Source organism: Bolinopsis microptera, chromosome 10 (genome assembly GCF_026151205.1).
Source record: "Bolinopsis microptera isolate Bmic1 chromosome 10, MBARI_Bmic_1.0, whole genome shotgun sequence".
NCBI classification, from domain to species: Eukaryota; Metazoa; Ctenophora; class Tentaculata; order Lobata; family Bolinopsidae; genus Bolinopsis; species Bolinopsis microptera.
The window spans coordinates 18,245,575-18,268,201 of record NC_087081.1 but is presented as its reverse complement, the minus strand read 5'-3'; the positions used below and the strand labels follow the sequence as shown (position 1 = coordinate 18,268,201).

The 22,627-nt window shown below is 37.1% G+C and overlaps 2 protein-coding genes across 2 annotated transcripts; one reads left to right on the top strand and one right to left on the bottom strand.

Annotated features, from left to right (window-relative positions):
- Window positions 1-214: 214 nt before the first annotated feature.
- Window positions 215-772, bottom strand: LOC134821687 (cytochrome P450 3A16-like). The gene has a single exon (XM_063832392.1). It carries the CDS (start codon window positions 770-772, stop codon window positions 215-217), a length of 558 nt encoding a protein of 185 aa, XP_063688462.1.
- A 16,633-nt stretch (window positions 773-17,405) lies between these two features.
- On the top strand, window positions 17,406-21,908 carry LOC134822017 (histone-lysine N-methyltransferase PRDM9-like). Its single transcript, XM_063832847.1, has 8 exons — window positions 17,406-17,571; window positions 17,776-18,305; window positions 18,491-18,700; window positions 18,858-19,609; window positions 19,848-20,054; window positions 20,184-20,393; window positions 20,677-20,793; window positions 20,952-21,908. Coding segments are annotated over exons 2-8 (2,304 nt in total). The 5' UTR covers window positions 17,406-17,571; window positions 17,776-18,303; the 3' UTR covers window positions 21,758-21,908.
- The last annotated feature ends 719 nt before the right edge of the window (window positions 21,909-22,627 follow it).

Genomic DNA, 22,627 nt, shown 5'->3' with positions numbered 1-22,627 from the left:
TTAAAATTAAAGAACTAACACTAAATATATGCCAAAATCAGTCATTGATAAGCTTTTTCAAATTCATGCTGAAACAATTTGAATAAGAAACATTTTGGAAATGCTTTAAAGGGTTCCAGGGAATAATGGTGTTTTAATTTAAAAATCGATACAATACAATATCGAAGTTATTGCTTGCATTTTAGATGATTGCAATTTTCAAGTCATAGTTAATCTATGAAATAAACCTGGGGTTCAGTTTAAGTTTGACTCCATCAAGGGGTCTAGCAGTGATCAGTCCATGAGTTTCCAAATCTGTGATTTCAGTGTAAGGATTTTCTATGTCAAACTCTTGCACAACTCGAGAGATGATCATTTTTGCTTCCAGCATAGCAAAGTTTTTGCCAATACAACTCCTTGGTCCAGCCATGAATGGTAAATATGAGAAGCTTTTAACCTTGGATCCAGATGAAAAACGTTCAGGATTGAAAACTTCTGGCTTGTCCCAATGTCTTGAATCGTGGTGAAGTGCCATAATGGGTATAAAGATATCCGCTCCTTTAGGAATATTCAGGCCATTCACAGACACATTATCTTTAGCACAGACCCGCCCAACACCTCGAACAGGAGGCTTCACTCTCATACATTCTTTGATGACCATCTGCATATAAACTAACTTATTGACATCTTCAAATTCCAGCATTTGGCCTCGTTCAGCAACACTGTCTATCTCCTCTCTAACTTTAGAGAGGATTTCATTGTTGTTAGCTAGATAGAAGAGTGTAATTGCCATGGTTATGGCAGTTGTTTCCATTCCAGCTATAAGAAAGACTAAATAATCATCTACCAAATCATCTATAGTAAGCTGATCTGAGCATTTGTTGCTTTGGATGATGTGTGATTAGATATCAGAGCTATCAAGTGCATCAGAGTTCATTCTATCCTGAAGATGTCGTTTAACAACTTCTCTCACAATAGGAACTCTGTCTTTTTAAAAAAAAAAAAAAAAAAAAAAAAAAAAAAGGAAGCAACTCACGGTATCACTCTCATAAGAGACATGTTTCATCATTTACCGGAGTTGCAACCAAATATACACAATAAGGTTTGGTACTTTATCTGTACCTCCCCTTTCATAGAAATAATAGCAAAAATATACACCTATCTTTAAGAAATCAACATCTGATATAAAACATTTGATCAACCAAAATTAAGACAATTTTCCTGTTAATAATTTAACGGCACTCATAAGTCGAGGTCATACTAGGTATAAGTCCAAATGCTGTGTCAGCAACCGTTTTTGTTACTTTCTTTTCTTCTTGACTCCTCACACCATGAACTGATACCACTATGCTTTTAAGCATAGCAAAGCATATCTTGGTCCTGATGTAGTTGATAACATCTGTGTAGCTCTCCTTTCTCTTCTTTGATATCAATCTAGCAAGACGTTTGTGAAATCTGTCACATTCTGGTGCTGTAGTCCCTGCTGTAGAAAACACTAGAGGAATGAAAGACGCTCTTTCAGTGTTGATGACTCGTGAGTTATACTTAGTTTTTTTTTCTTCCTCATTTCTCTTGTACAACTTGTCCAGGGGAACATTAAGGTTTGATGGTGCATTTGGGTGTGTTATTCTTACATCCATGAAAGTCCTGGCATTCCTGCCATATAATCCAGTTGCAACATTAATGCACGGACTAGACCATTTGCTACCTTGCTAGATGAATCTAGATCAATATTCATCAATGGTAAGGTTATCACTAAAGTCAAGGATACCAAATTTTTAGGTGTTGTTATAGATAGTAAGCTAAACTGGTCTGCTCACATGCACTACATCCGTAAAAAACTGAGGTCCATGACTGGTGCAATCTGTAGAATTCGGCACTCGATACCTGCTGAACTATATTTAAAAATATATAATGCTCTATTTGAATCACATCTAAGTTATGGTATAAGTGTTTGGGGAGTTGTCCTCAAAGAACGGTCAAATGATAGTCTTTTTATCACACAGAAGCACTGTATAAGAATCCTTTTTGGTGATCTCGACTCATATCTAGATAAACAATCAACATGTGCAAGAACTAGACCATATGGCATGCAAATACTAGGCCATAAACATTTTGAAAAGGAGCATACGAAACCCATTTTTAATAGGTTAAAAATTCTTACGGCTCAAAACTTGTACAAATATCACTGTATTTTAGAATTCTCTAAGATTATCAAGTACCACTGCCCATACTCCCTTTATGAGGCTATCAACATTTCAAATAGGGGTGGGCACGAAAATGCAAATTTTCCAAATTTTTAAACGGCCCTGTTTTTTGGGTAAAGGGACCTCCAAAATGAAAAAATAACTTGGTTTAGGGTCAAAAAAGCCCAAAATAAATATTTCCCGCCCCGTTTTCGGTTAGCGGGAGGGTAATTTTTGACGTTTTTGACTAAAATTGGCTTTATTTAATTCATTTTCACCTTTTACACCTCATTGTTACCCATGATTGTGAATCATTATTGACAAACCAGGTAGGGTGAATGATTTCAGCCATCTAAAAATTTTCTGAAGACCCCCAGGGTGCCCGTATCCATGGAAACGGGTCGTTTTGAAAACATTTAAGCGAAATCAGCCAAAATGTTTGTTTTTACCCCTTTTTGCCATTCAAAGACTTTTAACATGGCCAAAAGTATCCAGAAAGACTATTATTGTATATTGTAACTTGTATGCCAACTATAAAAGGTATAAAAACATGATGTTAGGTGTTTTAGTGGTATTTTTGGGCCTTAGCAACGCCTAGCAACGGGGCGTTTTAGGCATTTTAGAGGTTAATACATGTCATTTTAATATCTTACACTCTATTGTTACTAATGAATGTTGATTATTATTAACATACCAGGTAGGGTTGATGATTTCAAGCTTCCAGAGCTCATCTGGAGGCATATTGGGTGCCCGTAACCATGGAAACTCGTCTTTTTTACGAAAAATTGAGATTTCGGTGAAAATTAGGGTTTTTTATAACTTTATCCATAAATATTATACTAGTTATCCTTTATAAACCCTATAACAGTTGTGTATTGGGAGATAAAATGGTAACTAATGTCTAACACTTCAGGGAGATAAGTTTTCCCACTATTTAGGCCCCTAGCAACCCATAGCAACGACGATTTACATGCAAAATAAGGCATAAAATACCACTATTTGACCCAAAACTGCTGAAAATTGACCTGGGTCATGGTAACAACGGTTTGAAACAGTAAAGTGATTACAATTAAACTATTGATGTTAGGGTTCCTCACTATGTAGGCCCCTAGCAACCCATAGCAACACCTAGTTACGTGAGTCTTGGTCGTACCTTCATATCAATACCGATTGTCTGTAAGGTGTGAGTGCCTTTCCTAACTTGCCAAATCCTGGCAAATCCAGTAACGTGTAGATCCTTTAACAAAACTCATGAAAGTTATGGTTGCAGAATCCCCATTCACACTGAGGACCTCCCTTGGGTAAGATGTATCCTCAAACAGCCCTATTACACAGTTGTTCTTCTTAGGAGGCGAACTCTCAGTTTCACCACACTAAACTTGATCTGGATAACTATGACCAATAGAATGGGGCTGTAAGGGTTCTAACTGCTCTTCAACAACTCTGGGGCTTGACTTGGTAACTGGGAGATCCTCTACATTTACTGGGGCAATACTTTTACCCTGATAGCCAATGATAGCAGCCTCCAGATCGTCTACTTCATATCCTTCCTGGCCTATATCATGACCTATTAACTTACCCAAAGGATTTGACATCGATTGATTTTCGTTCGTGCCCTCCTTTCCTCCAGTCATACTGGCTGTATCAATTCGATCAGAAGACCATCCTTACGAGGTCGATGTTTGTAAGTTACATTTTAAGACATCCAAATTTGAAGGGGAACAGAAGCAGTCACTCAAGAGTGTGTTCCAGCAGGAAGCTGACTTGCTGTGTGAAGAAACCAAGGTGGTGGAAGTTATTACAAAATGTAAAGCTTCACACGTTCTACAAGATCTTGTTTAAACAATTGGCTAGCTAAACCGGTATCAGAAAAGCCCCAGAGTTGTTGAAGAGCAGTGAGAACCCTTACAGCCCCATTCTATTGGTCATGGTAATCCAGATCAAGTTCAGTTTGGTAATACTGATGAGAGTTTGCCATGTAAGAAGAACAACTGTGTAATAGGGCTGTTTGAGGATACATCTTACCCAGGGCCAGGGGAGGTCCTCAGTGTGAATGGGGATTCTGCAACCATAACTTTCATGAGTTATGTTAAAGGATCTACACGTTACTGGATTTGCCAGGATTTGGCCAGCTAGGAAAGGCACCCAGACCTTACAGAGACAATCAGTATTGAAGGTACGACCAAGACTGGAGGTCTCACAAATGAATACGGTCCATTTTGTCATATTTGATTTTGTTAACCATGACGATGTTCAAAAATGGTCAAAAGTTAAGACTTTTAATTTCAAATTTCGATTGAAAGCAATTAAAGTCAAGTTCTAAAATAGTTTATTTGATATTGTAACATAAAATTTAACAATTGTTGAAAATTTGACATTCTAGTTTTTACTCGTGTCACGTAACTAGGTGCTGCTATTGGTTGCTATGGGCCTATGCCCTACATAGTGAGGAACCCTAACATTAATAGTTCAATTGCAACCATAACTTTCATGAGTTCTGTTAAAGGATCTACACGTTACTGGATTTGCCAGGATTTGGCAAGTTAGGAAAGGCACTCACACCTTACAGACAATCGGTATTGAAGGTACGACCAAGACTCACGTAACTAGGTGTTGCTATGGGTTGCTAGGGGCCTACATAGTGAGGAACCCTAACATTAATAGTTCAATTGCAACCATAACTTTCATGAGTTCTGTTAAAGGATCTACACGTTACTGGATTTGCCAGGATTTGGCAAGTTAGGAAAGGCACTCACACCTTACAGACAATCGGTATTGAAGGTACGACCAAGACTCACGTAACTAGGTGTTGCTATGGGTTGCTAGGGGCCTACATAGTGAGGAACCCTAACATCAATAGTTTAATTGCAACCATAACTTTCATGAGTTCTGTTAAAGGATCTACACGTTACTGGATTTGCCAGGATTTGGCAAGTTAGGAAAGGCACTCACACCTTACAGACAATCGGTATTGAAGGTACGACCAAGACTCACGTAACTAGGTGTTGCTATGGGTTGCTAGGGGCCTACATAGTGAGGAACCCTAACATCAATAGTTTAATTGTAATCACTTTGCTGTTTTAAACCGTTGTTACCATGACCCAGGTCAATTTTCAGCAGTTTTGGGTTAAATAGTGGTATTTTATGCCTTATTTTGCATGTAAATCGTCGTTGCTATGGGTTGCTAGGGGCCTAAATAGTGGGAAAACTTATCTCCCTGAAGTGTTAGACATTAGTTACCATTTTATCTCCCAATACACAACTGTCATAGGGTTTATAAAGGATAACTAGTATAATATTTATGGATAAAGTTATAAAAAACCCTAATTTTCACCGAAATCTCAATTTTTCGTAAAAAAGACGAGTTTTCATGGTTACAGGCACCCAATATGCCTCCAGATGAGCTCTGGAAGCTTGAAATCATCAACCCTACCTGGTATGTTAATAATAATCAACATTCATTAGTAACAATAGAGTGTAAGATATTAAAATGACATGTATTAACCTCTAAAATGCCTAAAACGCCCCGTTGCTAGGCGTTGCTAAGGCCCAAAAATACCACTAAAACACCTAACATCATGTTTTTATACCTTTTATAGTTGACATACAAGTTACAATGTACAATTATGGTCTTTCTGGATACTTTTGGCCATGTTAAAAGCAGTGGCGTAACGTTGCCTGTTGGCGCCCCCCTGCCGAAAAAAGCGCCCCCCTGTTGGCGCCCCCTCCCCTTTTGGTGCCCCTCCCTAAAATTGAACAAATTAGGTGATTTTAAAGAATACTCCGGTAAAATCTCTAAAAAAGTGTGTATCTAGAGCAAAACGCGCAGTTTTGCTAGTACTTTAGTTAAGTTTTCGAAATTGTCCCACATTCAAACGACGATTTGGCGCCCCCCTAAGACGGCGCCCCCCTGCACAGCGGGGTCAGCAGGGCCTTTCGTTACGCCACTGGTTAAAAGTCTTAGAATGGCAAAAAGGGGTAAAAACAAACATTTTGGCTGATTTCGCTTAATTTTTTTTCAAAACGACCCGTTTCCATGGATACGGGCACCCTGGGGGTCTTCAGAAAATTTTTAGATGGCTGAAATCATTCACCCTACCTGGTTTGTCAATAATGATTCACAATCATGGGTAACAATGAGGTGTAAAAGGTGAAAATGAATTAAATAAAAGCCAATTTTAGTCAAAAACGTCAAAAATGACCCTCCCGCTAACCGAAAACGGGGCGGGAAATATTTATTTCGGGCTTTTTTGACCCCAAACCAAGTTATTTTTTCATTTTGGAGGTCCCTTTACCCAAAAAACAGGGCCGTTTAAAAATTCATGACATCACCCAAAAATATTGCTATCCGTGCCCACCCCTATTTCAAACCGTGCAACGAGTCTAACAGTTATTCTTCTAAATAAATCAAATACCTTTTTGTTTAATGCAGCCAAGCTTTGGAACACTGTTCATAAAAAAATTTTAACTTCAAGCAATTCTCTAGAAACTTCCATTAACTTGATAAAATTGAGAACGAAAGCACTATTAATACAATCACAGGCTGCTGACTTAAAAGAGACTTGGACTCCAAACAATTTTAAGTTACAGTAATTTAATCTAATTGCAGCGGCACATAACATAATTTAAACTATTGCTATCATTATTGTACTACAGACTGAAAATATCTCAGATCTATTTTGGGCGTTTTTAACAACTTGTAGTTGTAATTCTTAAATATTAGATATCCTAATTTATAACTTTTTAATCAGAGTGAATTAATAATTGATATTTGATAATTTATTTATTTGATAGTTTAGTCTGATATTGATATTAATATTGATTATATTGATATTGTTATTATTGAATGAAGCTAACTCCAGACATAAATAATACTACTTCTATTAACAAAGGGACTTGGAGTATAAACGACCAATTTTGCATAATTGTCTTTCCAACCAAGAATTCAGGAGGCAAGGGTGGGTGCGTAAACTTTATGGTCTGCACTCTCAGATCCTGTATCACCCTGGATTCATTTCGACGTATTTTTGGTAAAAGTATACATATACTTTCTGGTCACTCTCTTGCTACTCCAAGTCCCCTAAGATATATGGTCTAAAGTTTGCACTAGTTATATATATAAAATATGTTTTTGTCTGCTTTAACTGATACTAAATAAAATTGTTGTTTTCTTGAAAATTGTTGTTTTCTTGTTCGCCATATTTAATCAACATCGACTGAAATAACCAGGAAAAAAGACATAAGTTATCCTTATTGAAACAATTTAAGAAAAAAACAAATTTTTCAAGAAAACAAACATTTTTTATTTAAATCAATAGTAAAGAGTAGTGGTCGACAGAAGTTCAAAAAAGCCGTACAGGCACTTTACTTGGGTCCTTATCCTTGTCACTAATCTCAATTGGATTAGGTTTACACAAAACATGAACATTTAGACGTACACATTGACACGATATTTATTAGAAAGCAAAAAGTATAAAATAATACGTGCGTGCGCAGCTTGAGCCGCGCTGCATAAGAACGGATGCGTGTAGGGGCTGAAGTACGCTTGAATGTAGATTAAATTCCGTACACCGCTACATGCTTGCCAATAAACTTCACATAAACACTGGCAAGAGCTGTTACCTTGAATTCTCAAACTCTCGATCCGACAAAGATGAAGATACACCCTCTGATCAAGAAATCAATATCAATGGCATACCCTTGGAGAGAGTACATGAAACTAAATTCTTAGGTGTAACAATCGATGAAGACCTAAACTGGAACGCACATAGAAGGAAATTAGCAAAAAAACTAGCCAGCTGCTGTGGCATGCTAAATAGAATTAAAGATAACATTCCCACATCACTCCATAAAGATCTATATCACACTCTGTTTGAAAGCTATCTTGCATATGGTATAACTGTCTGGGGAGGGGCATCTAACAAAAAACTTGAACCTCTGTTCAAAGCACAGAAAATGTGTGCCCGCATAATGTTTGGAGATAAAGAAGCATACTTGGATAAATTTAAAACTAGTGCACGATGCAGACCCTATGCAATGGGGAGCAAATCCTGGGCAAGGAATTCTACAGAAAGGAGCATACAAAACCCCTCTTCAACACTCATGAAATCATGAATGTGGATAATCTGTACTTCTACCATTGTATTAATGACATCTTCAAGGTCTTGAAATATAGAACCCCTATATCACTATACTCCCTCTTTGAAACATCTGGCAGACTTGGCAAAGAGACCCTCATTCTCACACCTAAACCATCAGACAGCTACATATACAGAGCAGGGACAATATGGAATACAGTACGACAAAATCTCATGCTAACTACATTCACCTGTTATAAGCCCAATCACCTCAAATCATCCATAAGAATCACCATCACTCACACTCAAAAGGAAGGAGAACCAAATGACTGGAACTTAGCCTTAAACAGCGTTCGACAAAATTCAAAAACTTTAAAATTGACCTTGCCTAGATTACTTAAGCTTGAAAAAGCGGTAATATCTTAACAAAATATAACTTGCAGCAGCCCCATACCTTGTCATGAACATAATATCGAAACTACCTCTGTGATCACATCTTTCTCTGGGTGCAAAATGAATATATATATAGGTTTATTAGTTTTATAGAAATTTAAAAGTTCTATAGAAATTTATTATTATATAAGGATTATAAACATTTTGTTTGTGTGTTTTGTGTTATGCATTTTTATACCTATTTTTACCGTCCACAACCTGTACAAATACACATGTCTATTAGAACTGTTCAAAATTGTCAGATTAGAATCTCCAATCTCACTCCTATCTTTACTCCACAGATCACCATCACAAAGACGTTCAGACCAGTTCATCACCCCGAACCCATCCTCCTCTTTCATTTATCAATCAACAAAAATGTGGAACGACTGTCGAAAAATTGACAGTTTGATAAGCTTTACTAAGTCAACGAACTTAGTTAAAGTAACACTGAAAAGTGAGCTACTCAAGGAAAGAAAAATTTTAGGAAAGAAAAATTTTTATTTACCACAAAACAATCAATAAATAATGTTATATTCATAAATAAATTCTAATTTCAATTTCAGACACATATACAGTACGCCGCGCACACAGCCACAATTTTCAATTGTTCAGAAATTCGTAGGTCAGCTGTAGGCGCCGCGCACAAGATCTATTTAATTGTTATCTTACAATTACATGTCGCATTTCTTAATTACTAGAGCCAAAATTTCAGAAGCAAAATAATTTAAAACATATTTCTGTCGTTCATGCAGTACAGGCCGTGAGCACTGCGATCTAATTAATAGATCGAATAATAATAATGGAGAAATTTCAAAAACCGCGCGCTCGTTATTTGTGATTAAATTGAGTGCGCGCCTCTGTGAACAGCAGTACCGCTCAAGCATGAAGTACTAAGCGGTACGCAGTTCTGCGTGAGGCGTAGACATTTGTAGCACACGTTTCATTCAACTAATCAATTATGTGACATGTAATTATATTAAAGCAAAAAGAATATTAATTTTAGTAATAATTGACGTAAACATATGTGTTTAAATAACATTTATAATCTAGCTAGTTACCAATAATATAATACTATTTGTTTGTATTATTGATTATATATGTTTACACTAGCCTATATTATGATGGAGATATACATTATATAATTGCTCCAATATTCAACACCGCTAAACAACAAATACCTACTCGCCCATCGATGAAGCAGTCGCCAAAACAAAGCTCAAAGTTAATATACCTTCGTACTTCGTTTTGGAAACTGTAGAATGCCAGTAAATAATTAGTGTTTCAATCGTGTATTCGATGGGCAAGCACTCGCCACTCGAGGCCGAGACAAACGGCACCGGCTCCGCCCTGCAACCATGAAGTAATGTAAGCAGTAAGGCGGGGCGGTGGTGTGCGCCGTTTATACGGCCCACAGCACGAGACATTTTGAGCTCCAAGACTTAAGACTATAAAAGTCCCGAGTTAAACGTAGCGACTTACCATCGTCAGCCGTCAAAAATTTAGAATTTGTATGTTATAAACTCTACATCTGATATCAGTATAACATGTAATTTAGTTTGTTATTGGCTAAATTTTTAACTCGATTAAGCGATGCAGACGGATGAACTAGGCTCCTCCTCCGTCAAAAACACAATGAGAGGGGATTGTGGAAGGACACGAACACTATTCGTTAACTCGTACCCCGGGTACCCCCTAGAACTATGTCCCATCAGAGAGAGCCCATCACCCGTCAGATCGAAAACAGTGTTTAAATTTTGATATATGCTGTACCAATTACAATAAATGGTAAATCAAGGCTGACGTTGGTAGCAAAATATAAAGTGACACGTTACAACAAAATAACCACTACACACTACACACTATACGCTATAACTATTGTACACAGTACACAGTATAACTAAAATATAAAATATAAACAAGTTACAAGAGACAAAAAAGTTTACAGAAGAGTTTTACATCGGCTCAGCACCGCCAGGACATTGGCTATACACGTGGGTCAATTAGTTTGATTTGGTATGTAATGGTTCGACCGGGAAAGTGGTCGAAATAAGTGCTCTTAATGAGTCATCACTGTCGTCTGAATATTAGAGCGGGAACTTCCCAAGTTTCGGCCGACAACGCGCGCGCGCGCACAGCATCGGCGCGCAATGCTATGCGCGCGCGTTTTCATATTGCTGTGTCATTCGGCAGATACAGTCCAGGTACGAAAAATTAGAATGGACAGAATTAAACTTTGATAAGAATGAGCTTGTATTTTAAAACAGAGTCCTTTGACTTTATTATTTTGAAATTGAAGAATCGTCTGGCCATAACTCATTTCGTTCGCATTACAGATTCACATTCACTTTCATTTTCACTATCACACACAGTACAGGGTCATACCTCAATACCAAATTATTATAGGGCACAAGAACAAATTTGTTTACAATTATCAAAATTTGTTGAGCCCAGCAGCTTACTTCCTATCCTCTCTTCCCCCGTCGTCTGGAGCGTGTGATTTTTGTTGATATCCGAGCTCTTGTTTTTATCTTTTGGTTAACTTTCTGTGATTGGACTCGGTATTTTCGTCCCCGCCGAGTGGGACGATGCTTGCTCGCCAGTTAAGCTATACTTTAGATGACACTAATTTCTACAAACCACAAAATATTAAATATAAAATGTGTCCAGTATGGCGCAAATGCATAATTTGATAATTTCTCGACGCTGTCGTCGGAGTGAGAGTTATCTGAACCAACTGCATGCCCCTACGATTGCGTCACCACTGGTGAGCAAGCATTTGTTTGTTGTTTAGTTGTGTTGGAAGGGAACATTACTTGATTAATTCATCCATTCGGATTTTAATAACGATGAGCTAAGATATACCGTTCATCTTAAACTATTGGATCAATCTTATTATATGATTAGATTTTATAAACGAACCTGGTATACAAAAGATTGTAATGCGGAGGTTGGCTGGCTCTTCTATAATAAATACGACACTCCAACTTACAGAATGCTTGCTAGAGATAAAACAAAATATTATCAGACTATACATGCAGCATGAGTAACTGGTGGATAAGCCTTCGGTAAAAACGGATCCGGAAAAGTCAATGCGGCACTCGGGTCCTTGGTATTGTCGTCGGTATATTGTCCATTATTTACGTTCTGCTTTCATAGTTCAAACAATAGTGAGCTCTAAATATACAGCTTTAAACCGATTAAGTATGAATAAATGAAATACCTGACAATCCGCACTCCTATAATTCAAAAGCATGAGTAACTCGTAGTGATGTACGATTTCTAGAAAGTTTAAATTAAATTTGGCGCTCACAGGTCCTCGTGATCATGTGATCGCCGCATAATGTTCTGTAAATGCGCAGGGCACCTTCAAGCTTAAATTATTCACCATACTGAGGCAGTCAACCAACGCGCGGCTTTATTTTTATGATATGATATGTTTTGATTGTTATTAATAAATACCAAAATTTAAATTTGTTTTTAAAAAAAATTTGTTTTACTTTTAGAAGAGATTTTTATAGAATGTTACAAGTGCAGTAGGGTCAGTTTCAGACGAATTAAGCATAAATGACATCATTGCCATGTCTGAAGTGGTTTGTAAATGGGCCATTGTTAGCCCCAAGCGTTTTGGTCCCTCATTCCTGCCACTCAGCATTGCCTACTGTAAAGTAGAAATTTTTCTAAGATAATAGAGAAACTGACCTTGTCTCACTAAATTCAACCACTTACCATAATTAAAATACTAACAACCAAATAAAGTTTTTTAAATAATTATATACAATCACCAAAAATATTTCCTCAAGTTTACTTCTAGCTAACTAATTCGTGGTTTAAGCTTTTATTTTATTTATGATTAAAGGAATGTAAAATAAAACTTTTTGTTTCATTGAAAAACTTTTCGTTTCATTGAAAACTTTTCGTTTCATTGAATGAAATGTTGCATTGTAAATATTTAGAATTGACGATATGTTATGATCTAAATGTAAATTTCACAAAGCTGGCTTTGGATTTAGGTAAGATTATAATTTATTTAAAAAAAAAAACCACGGATAGTTTTAAATTTATTTTTATTTCATATTTGTCGTATAACATATAATCATAAACAAGTTAATCCTGTTTTCAAGAATGCGCTGTTGGAACCCTGTTCTTGGGTTAATTAAATAACAAATAATACTCAATTATTATAAATACAAATTAGATGAATAAAGAGGTTATACAAATAAATGGTGTTAAAAGTAACCTTGTTACTCTACAATGTACTCTCTTAAATAGTGAATGATTGATATGGTGTGACTCAGTAACTCACACTACTCTGCTCTGACTAATAGTTAAAACACATTTCAATACTAAACTAAACAATGTCTTTTTTACTATTAGATTAAACTACTATTAAATTAAAACTACTACTCCTGATGATGATGTTCTTCTTACTATATGAGGGACTTCTGAATGATGAGGACTTCAAGTAAAACTGGAACTGATAACTATAAAACAAAAACCCTGGGGGAAAACTACCGTGAGTAAAGTGAAAGGTAATCCACGTGAAACTATAAATGAAAGTGAAAGAGGAAGCGGGAACTCCTAGACTAAACTACTAAACTATAACTATAAACTACTTACCACTCTTTCCACGTCACAGAACACAGATAGTATCTGTCGACTGGAATCTGTGGGATCACTAAAACAACGTCACTCCTCTCCCTTCTGCTACGCTAGAGTCTGGAGTCGACAACGTCACTCCTCTCCCTTCTGCTACGCTAGAGTCTGGAGTCAACTAAACACTGGACACTCCTCTCTCTTCTGTTACTTCAACTAGAGTCTGGAGTCGAGCCTTGTCTGCCTTCTGGAGTCCCTTTACCCCAACACTGTATATACAATCACTGGAACTAAACCTTTGCTAAAGTGAGATACAGGGTTAGTAATATGAAGTACAAAAACAAGCTACAAATAGAATTAAGATTCTAACATTCCCCCTACTTTAAAAAAGAAAAAGTACTTACTAATAATTTAACTCATGACTTTTACAATCTTAAAGTCATAACTCCCTATACTTTCTTTGTTAAAAAAATACTATCCGAGTTAAAATTAGGAAATAAACTCTAGCAAAAACCGTAGAGTTAAGAATATTCTAATCCCCACACGCAACACAAAAACGTGTCGTGCGCGCTAAACGAAAAAGATACTTTCTATGAGTTTGAGCTACAAATGCGCTCCTCTTGAATTTTAAATAGAAATGTGAAAATATTAAAATTTAAAACTTTCAAAACGGAGGCTTGTAAATATCATTATATCATGGTTGTAAAATAAAGGATAAAATTTTAAATTTGTTTCACTAAAATTTGTTTCACTAAAACCATCATATTTGATGGTGTGTTGTAGGTTTACAACCTACCAGGACGCGCGCCGAGTTGGACTCGCCAACGGTCTTTAATATATGGAACAAATATTTTACGAGTATCACCCGCTAAGTATAAATTCGTTGATAACTCAAATTCTGACCATCGAAATTGCTCAAACTTATTTAGGTTCAGTAAAACATAAATGTTTAAATAAGCTGATTGATTGACGATGTCAACCCATCGAGATCGTTGCTTTGCGAAAGAGCAACGATCGACGATGAATCAACATGTTTGGGTACCCGTCATATTTTACAAATGAGGCGATCGCGATATTTTCAACGATTTTATTTTATATTCATTTATTGCTGTACTCTGTAAAATTTGAAAAATATTTAATAAGTGTGCCTCGAGCAGCTCAAACCTAGATCGTGTGCAGATGTGTTTTTTGACCTGGCACTCACCTTCTTTTTGTGGTTAGCTATGATCTACGAACAGAGTGCAAAAGGGTCTTATACGTTTAGATGTTGTAAAGACTAGTGGGAAAAAGGACTCTTTCTCTGACTGAAGTACTCTCTAAAATAAAGTAAAGTTAATTTTATCTAGTGGCTTAAACGTATTTGAGTTGCAATTAGGATAAGCGACCCTGTTGTCAAATAATGCTCTTTCGAAGGTTGCATTCAGATCAATAGCTGTTACAACAAAACGTGCTTTCTCCTGAGTGTTGGTCTTCCTGGAGAACGAAGTTAACATAACATAACATTATAAATAATGATGAAAACTGGCCACGGGCCTAAATATTACATATCAATCAATTACAATTCATTAACATTACCAATATTAAAAACTATCGAAAATATTCAAGAAAGTATTCTCTAGCCAAAGGGCTCAATATTTAGATCTAAATCTTCAATATTGTCTGGTTTATATCGCAACTTGGGCCCTCTGTCCCCCCTTATCGAAATAACCGTTGTCTTTAATACCTCAAAGCGCAAGCGCTTTCTAAGATATGTAACTGAGTCTGAATAACGCTGACCCGTTGGAGATTCCATCTTTTGTGCAAGCTTTTTAATCAAGCGTTGCGCTTCGACTCCCATGCCTCCTGTTGTGGAGAAAACTAAAGGTGTAAAGGTAGCTTTTTCCACTTCTAGGACCCTTGCATTATATGCTCTTTTCTTCTCAGTCTCGTGAGCCAAATACATCATAGGAATTGGTTTAGCGGCGTTGGTTGGAGCAGGAGCGTGAAACACTCTTACATCAAAAAATGCTCTTTCCAACGCATTCCAAACTGATCTTGCTGATATATCTAGTCGGGCTTGATCTCCAGTTACTGTACCTCGTGGTAACTGCATGCTGCTGACTGGAAGAAGAGGGGGCTCTGTCTGAACGTCTTTGCATTTGACTGTCCGCATGATATTAGCTATTGTATCTCGAAGTGAGTTATGCCTCAAGGTCACATAACCCCCAAGTTTACACGTGAGGGCATGGTTTGCGGAGTAGGAATCACCACAAGTACAAAGTTTTGGACAATCTTTCAGCGTCAGGTTATATCTTAAAGCTATAGCATCTGAAAACTGTTGCTTATTCAGGAGATAACCATTATAAATAATGCCTCTCTGGGCATCCTCAAAAGAAATTCGTAGAAAATGAACTCTTTACGTTTGAAACCATATAATTACAAATTAAAAAAAAATTGAACTAAATACCTTTGATATTAACCTTCTTCCTCTTAGCTACCAATGGATTCTCTTTCATATAACTTACATAACTATTCCTATTAGACACAGACACATCTATTCTATCAAAGATGTCATATGACAGTTCCCAGTAGTGGCCAAGCTTATTTGCCTGATATCCATGAAGCCGAAAGGCATCTAATCCCTTCTTGAAACCAGTAACCGACTCACTAGCTTTCACAAGTGGTGGTAGACTGTTCCAATAGCCAGTGGCGTAACGTTGCCTGTTGGCGCCCCCCCCCCCCTCTGAAAAGGCGCCCCCCTGTTGGCGCCCCCTCCCCTTTTGGTGCCCCTTCCTAAAGTTGAACAAATTAGGTGATTTTAGAGGATATGCCGATAAAATCTCTAAAAAAGTGTGTATCTAGAGCAAAACGTGCAGTTTTGCTAGTACTTTAGTTAAGTTTTCGAAATTGTCCCACATTCAAACAACAATTTGGCGCCCCCCCCCCCCTAAGACGGCGCCCCCCTGCACAGCGGGGTCTGCGGGGCCCTTCGTTACGCCACTGCCATGGCATGCCAATAGCACAAGACCCTTTGGGCAAAGAAATCAGTCTCATTTGTGGTGAATCTATGAGTCTTTGATCTACCAGCAACAGTCCTACCAGAACGACCAAATAAATTGGAACCATAACCCACAAAGCCTTCCTGGATCTTGAACATCTCAATGAGATCTCCACGAACCCTGCGTTCAAGCAGGGTTGTGAGGTTCAGCTTATCCAGTCTCTCTCTGTAAGTCATGAGTCCCAATTCATCAATCATATGGGTGAACGATCTTTGAACACCTTCCAATTCAAGAATCAGTGACCAGTTTCCATGCTTAGCCACTGGAGCCTATGCCTGTGAACAATACTCTATATGAGGCTTCACTAAAGACTTATATAAGCCCAGCATAACCCTTCTTTCCCTCGATATAATATTTCTTGTAAGCCAGGCAATGGTACCATTAGCTTTAGCAATGCACTTTCTCACATGATCCTCAAAGTTGAAACTGGTGTTAAAGACCACTCCAAGGTCCTTCTCGCTTTCAACACATCTCAAAGGCACACCGCCAAACAAGTACTGATTCTTAGAATAACAAGAACCAATTTGCATGACCATACACTTATCTACATTAAAAAGTTGGTTGGACAGGCAGGAGTGCAGGTTCTATCCTTACTTCCTTACACATTGCCGTGGGTGAAAGAGTTCTAATATCTCTGAAACCCCTGATAGAAAAAAATACTTTTTACTAATATACGATCCAAGATAACGGTAAACGGTGGCCCTCTGTAATTATTTGTACATCTGGAAATAGATCCTTAGCTTTGGTAGCATGCTCTGGTTTTACAATAAATCATATCAAATCAAATCAATCAATATCAAACCTGTTTGGCAAACGGTAAGCGTTGAGTTCAGATAAACTTTATTTCTAGTTCTGTCTGTTTTACCTGGACTGCTTTGAGTAGAGGCATCAGGGTCAATGCATACCATCCAAGTGCACTGGTATCACCCTGTGTTGTTCCTTCCTCAGATTTATTAACGATTTAAATTTAAGTCAAAATTTAAATATAAGTTATATGTATATCTGTTTTGTAAATTATGAACTCTAAGTTGAGTTATAAAATCATGAACTAACTGTTGCTTCCAACTAAATCTAGTTTGTAATATTTAGAACATAATGGGGCCAGGTACTGTGGAGGTGTGTGTGAACACAGTCTGAAAAGATACAAAAGAATAAGAGATAACAGAGATAAGCTAGTGGAACTGGGTTTTATGACACTAGATGAACCACTGGAATGTTACCGGACTAAAGAATGGGAGGAACATACCTCAGCCTACTCACAGTGTAAGTTTAATGTTCATCCGTTAAACAAATAATGAACTAACAATTAATCAACCTCTCAGCCTCTAGCTCTGAACTGCTGCTCCAACTTCAAATAGGCTACTGTGATTGATCAAATTATTGCACTATTTTGTGAAATTAGTTTTTTGACACAGTAGTATCAAAAACTCATTTTTCGTATAAAATAACCATTATCTCACATCGCAGATGAAATATTGCTGAATCAGTATGAAGATGGGTTGATAAAACTTGAGGAGGTTGTTAATATTGATCCCAGAAACCCCGCTGAGAGGTACAGCTCAGACAGTGACAAAGACAGTCCTGTAGTTAATAAGAAGAAGAAATCTCCCAACAAAAAGAAGAAGTCGCAGAAAGGGAAACATAAGAATGGAAAAGTTGAGACTAAAAAGATAAAAGTAGAACAACTGGATTGTTTAGAATGTGTAAGACAAGTTAATCAGCCTGAAGAAGCTGAAGCTCCTGAAGTAGAGGAACTAGAGATGTTCCTACACTCAGAACCTGAGTCTGTACCAGCATTACAAGATCTACTTGTCAACAAGAATCTAGCGTCTCACCTCGGAGAAGGTCCTGTAGATGTGTGTAAACTGATTGCAGAAAACCCTGAGTTTACACATGAAATATGTGAGGCTAACATAGACTGTCTGATGAGGAGTTCTATAAAATTACTTGTGAGACTTATCCGATCCTGGTGGCTGGGAGAAATTCCTGGAGGACATGTTTGATTGTTAGTTACACTATATCTGATTATTTAATTTTTTTAATAGCTTGAATCTTGATCATAATTGTGTTCTAGAACTTTTTCTCGTGTTTCTTTTTGCATAAATATTTGTCAGAGTCTCAATGATGTTCAGTTTTTGAACTTAATAATGTTATGATATGTTTAATGAGTACTACTTTACAGGGAGAATGAAGAGTCCTCAGATGAGGAGATAAATATAATTGAGCTGGCCCCTGACCTCTATAATGAACTTATGTCAGACAAGAGTAATGATGTGCCTGACGATGATGAGGAACAGTATAAGTTTGGTAAAATAAACAAGGACAAGGCAGATACTTGTCTTGATCGAGCTCTTGAGTTGTATGATAACCATCACAACATGACGCAGGACGAGTTAGTTTTTACTTTTGATACTTTCTTATCTTACACATAAATATACATTTAATGGCTTCTCGTAACCAATGCATAATATATGTTTCGTAATTGTAGTTGATTGCATGTTGCTAGTGCATTTTAAATATGGCTAACGGGTTAATTGTTTTTCCCGCAGGTATAACAAAAAAGTGAAGGAGGTGCTCAAAGATATGGATAGAATTACTGTTCTAGATGATGATGACGACAATACCAAAGCGAGTACTAACAAAAGCAACATACCGCAAAGCAAACAATATGCCACAACAACACCTGAACCGAATGACAACTTACCCTCTTGTAGCGGTACACACAACGATACTGAACGTATTGACATGGTAACTACAAATAAAAGTAGCAGTAGTTATCATTATAACAGCATGTATAAGAGTATAACAGACAATTTTAGAATTGATAACACATCTGGTGTAACAACCACAACAGAGTCTGATACCAGATCCAGCTCTGTAACACAAACAAAGAAACTCCCCACCATACTCAGTAACAGAGAAGTGTACGAGAATATTGACAATATTCCCCGTCCTTCTTATTGGTTACCTGAGTCAGAACCTGACTCTGAGAAGAAAGAAGAAGAAATAGATGATTTTGAATATCTAGGAATGTTGGATGATGGTTATCTACTGAGCTTGTTTGACGAAGATAAAGAATCAGAAGAGATGCAAAACATTACACAGACACATATTAGTGTTCCTACAGATACCACTGCTGAGAGAGATAACATTCAGGAAGACTTCTCCAAGACAGAACTTCAAGCAGCTGCAGGAAAAGGTTCTAAAAATAGACGTAGTAACCCTCCTAGGGTTGCTAAAGAGGGGGTTATATACCGTGATGATAACGATGATCTGGAGGAGGTCTTACAGTCTGAATATTGTAAGTTCCTACGAAGATAGGAGTTAACTTATTGTTTATCAATACTAGATGGTATTTATTGTTATTTATATCAGCAACTAAAATTTAAATTTAATGTATCTGAATCATAATGATTCGTCAAAATTTACCGAATCTTTGCTTTAATTAACTGTTAATGGTACTGTTACTTTTACTGTAATAATTTGGTAGATACGTTTATGAATGATCATGATGTTTTTAATGAAATTCTGTTTTTCAGTTTGCTGGCAATGTAAAGATTATGTGAGAAGAGAATGTGAATTACATGGTCCTTTACTCCCATGTTTAGAAGATATCAGCCAACCAGGAACTAAGAAGACTGCAAACTTCCCAGTACCTAGTTGTATTGAAATCAAGGAATCTACAATTCCTATGGCTGGAGATGGAGCTTTTGCGTATCAGTTTATTGAACCAGGAAGTATATTGGGTAGGTCACGTGATGTGGTGAGATCAGACTTTACTCCTTTTTTTGTGTCCACGTCCCTTTCGCCAAACAGCAATTGTATTAATGTTTCGTATCCTAAATTTGGTTGTTCTGATTTATCTATTTTATCAGGTAACTACAAGGGAAAAGTTCTATCAGAAAAGGAATACAAGAAATTAGAGTCTTCAGATAAAGAGAGTGGATATGCGTGGAGAGCTGTTAGTCAGGATGGAGATGTTATTTACCTGGACGGGGCAAGTCACAGGGCTAGCAACTGGTTACGGTTTCTTAACTGTGCTCGGGGTCAATGTGAAGAGAACGTTCTTGTTAGAAATATCCCAGGTAAAATTGGGTGTACTTTTTCGCCAGTTTTCTACTACGTCGTTCTTACTTATCTCTTTACATAAATTGTGAATATCTCATACCCAAATCCGTTGGGTAGAATCTTTATATATGAACCTATTACATACCATCCTCATATTATTAAGCTGTTTTCTATTAAGGTGTATCCTGATAATAAAATAACCATGGTTTAGTTGTTGAATACTAATAAAAATAATTAATTACATATCGTTGTGTATTGTAAAGTTGTAATTTGCCTTCTATCATGGAATACATTTTCTAGGTGGAATACAGTATTATTCGTATAAACCAATTGGGTTGGGAGAGGAATTACTAGTTTTCTACGGAGAGGAATATTTCGAAGAGTTGGGGTATTCTTTGCAGACTGATGTTGAAAATGGTGAGAACAATCTCTGGTAATATCAAAGGGAGTCGGAAATGGTCACATCATTGATTATTACGACTATATGCCTTGAAATAAAAAATTAGGTGAGCACGAGATTATCATTATCTTTGAACAATTCCTCATTATATTTCAGTAATATTTCATTAATACAGGTCAGCAATATCATTGTACTGCAACTGGTTGTCTGAAGCTGTTTAAGACACAGCAAGAGCTGAAGACACACACATGTGGGAAGACTCGAGGAGTGTCAGGAAAAGAGAAAGTACACAAGTGTGACACGTGTGGGAAGATGTTTTCTGACAGGAGTAACTTAGCTAGGCACATCAGAACAGTACACAATAAGGTAGCGAGACTCAGCTGTCCTTACTGTAAATATAAAACAGATCACCAACCTCACCTTACAGTTCACATGTTAACACACACGGGAGACAAGCAGTACAAGTGTACATACTGTGACTATACTGCTGTTCAGAAGCAGTATCTCACTGCTCACATCTACAATAACCACACTAACAAGACATACAGGTGTCGGTACAAGCAGTGTGGTGTTAAGAAACCTTCTGAACAGGAACTATATGATCATATTAGCACAGAGCACACACTACAACAATACAGATGTGATGTGTGTCCGATGTCTTTTAACATACCTCATGCTCTTGGTTACCACAAGCGAACACATGGTGATCGTGAGCTAGAATCACAACACGAGTGTAAGTACTGTGGAAAACTTTTTTTACAATCAAGTGATCTGAAGAAACATGCTCTGATACACACTGGAGAGAAACCACACAAGTGTAGTGTGTGTGGTAAAGGGTTCAATAGGAGCAGTAATTTAACTAGTCACATGAGGATACACACAGGGGAGAAACCCTTCTCCTGTTCTTACTGTGATAAGAGGTTCAATCAAAATAGTCACAAAAACTCACATGAAATTACTTGCAATAATAAACCCTGTTGATATTGTTATTGGTAGTTTTGTTAAAGTCTGACGAATTAATTCATGCTTGTTGCGCTATTTCTTCTAAGTTATTATTATAATTCTTGATCGTATTTGATTAAGTGATTTGAAACTAATTGTCTGAAAACTTTGAACCAACATTGAATTGTAGAATGATCGTTTTATTGTCTCTTGACATCAAACTTTACTTCCCGTCCCTCTGATCTATCATCTTTACCTCATTGATTTTGGTCAGGTTGTTTTAACTCTGAATTCTTCAGTTGTTTCTCTATTATATATATATTCTCCGTACGCTATAAACGCTCCGTGTCGGCCGTCCTGAAGTTATTGTTAGTTTACGTAACGCGCGATGTGAATATGCTGATCAAATAGTAAAATTTGACCAGCAACCTTGACATAAAAGCGCGGCTAAGTATAATTTCATCTGCGCGTTTTTGATCTTCCCGCTTTTTCAGCGCGTGAATTTGTATGTTCATAACTGATAACCTACCGTGTCGTTGCCGGGCCTACTCAATACTACTACACAAATATATTCACGGGTATAACTGTCACCAAGATGTAATTAGATCGAACGCAGAAATTAGATCCTTGCACTGATAATCAGCGGAGTTCCACAAGGTACTGTTTTGGGGCCGATCCTTTTCTTGATTTTTATCAATGATATCGAACATTGTATCATGCACTCTATAATTCGATGTTTTGCTGATGACACTCGCATATCCATTGCTATCAAATCGGAGCATGACGTCAAGCTCCTCCAAGAAGATCTGCAAAATGTCATTGACTGGTCTGAAAGAAATAATATGGCCCTTCACAAAGACAAATTTGAGTACATGTGTCATAAATTCAACCACCAATATGTACTATCTG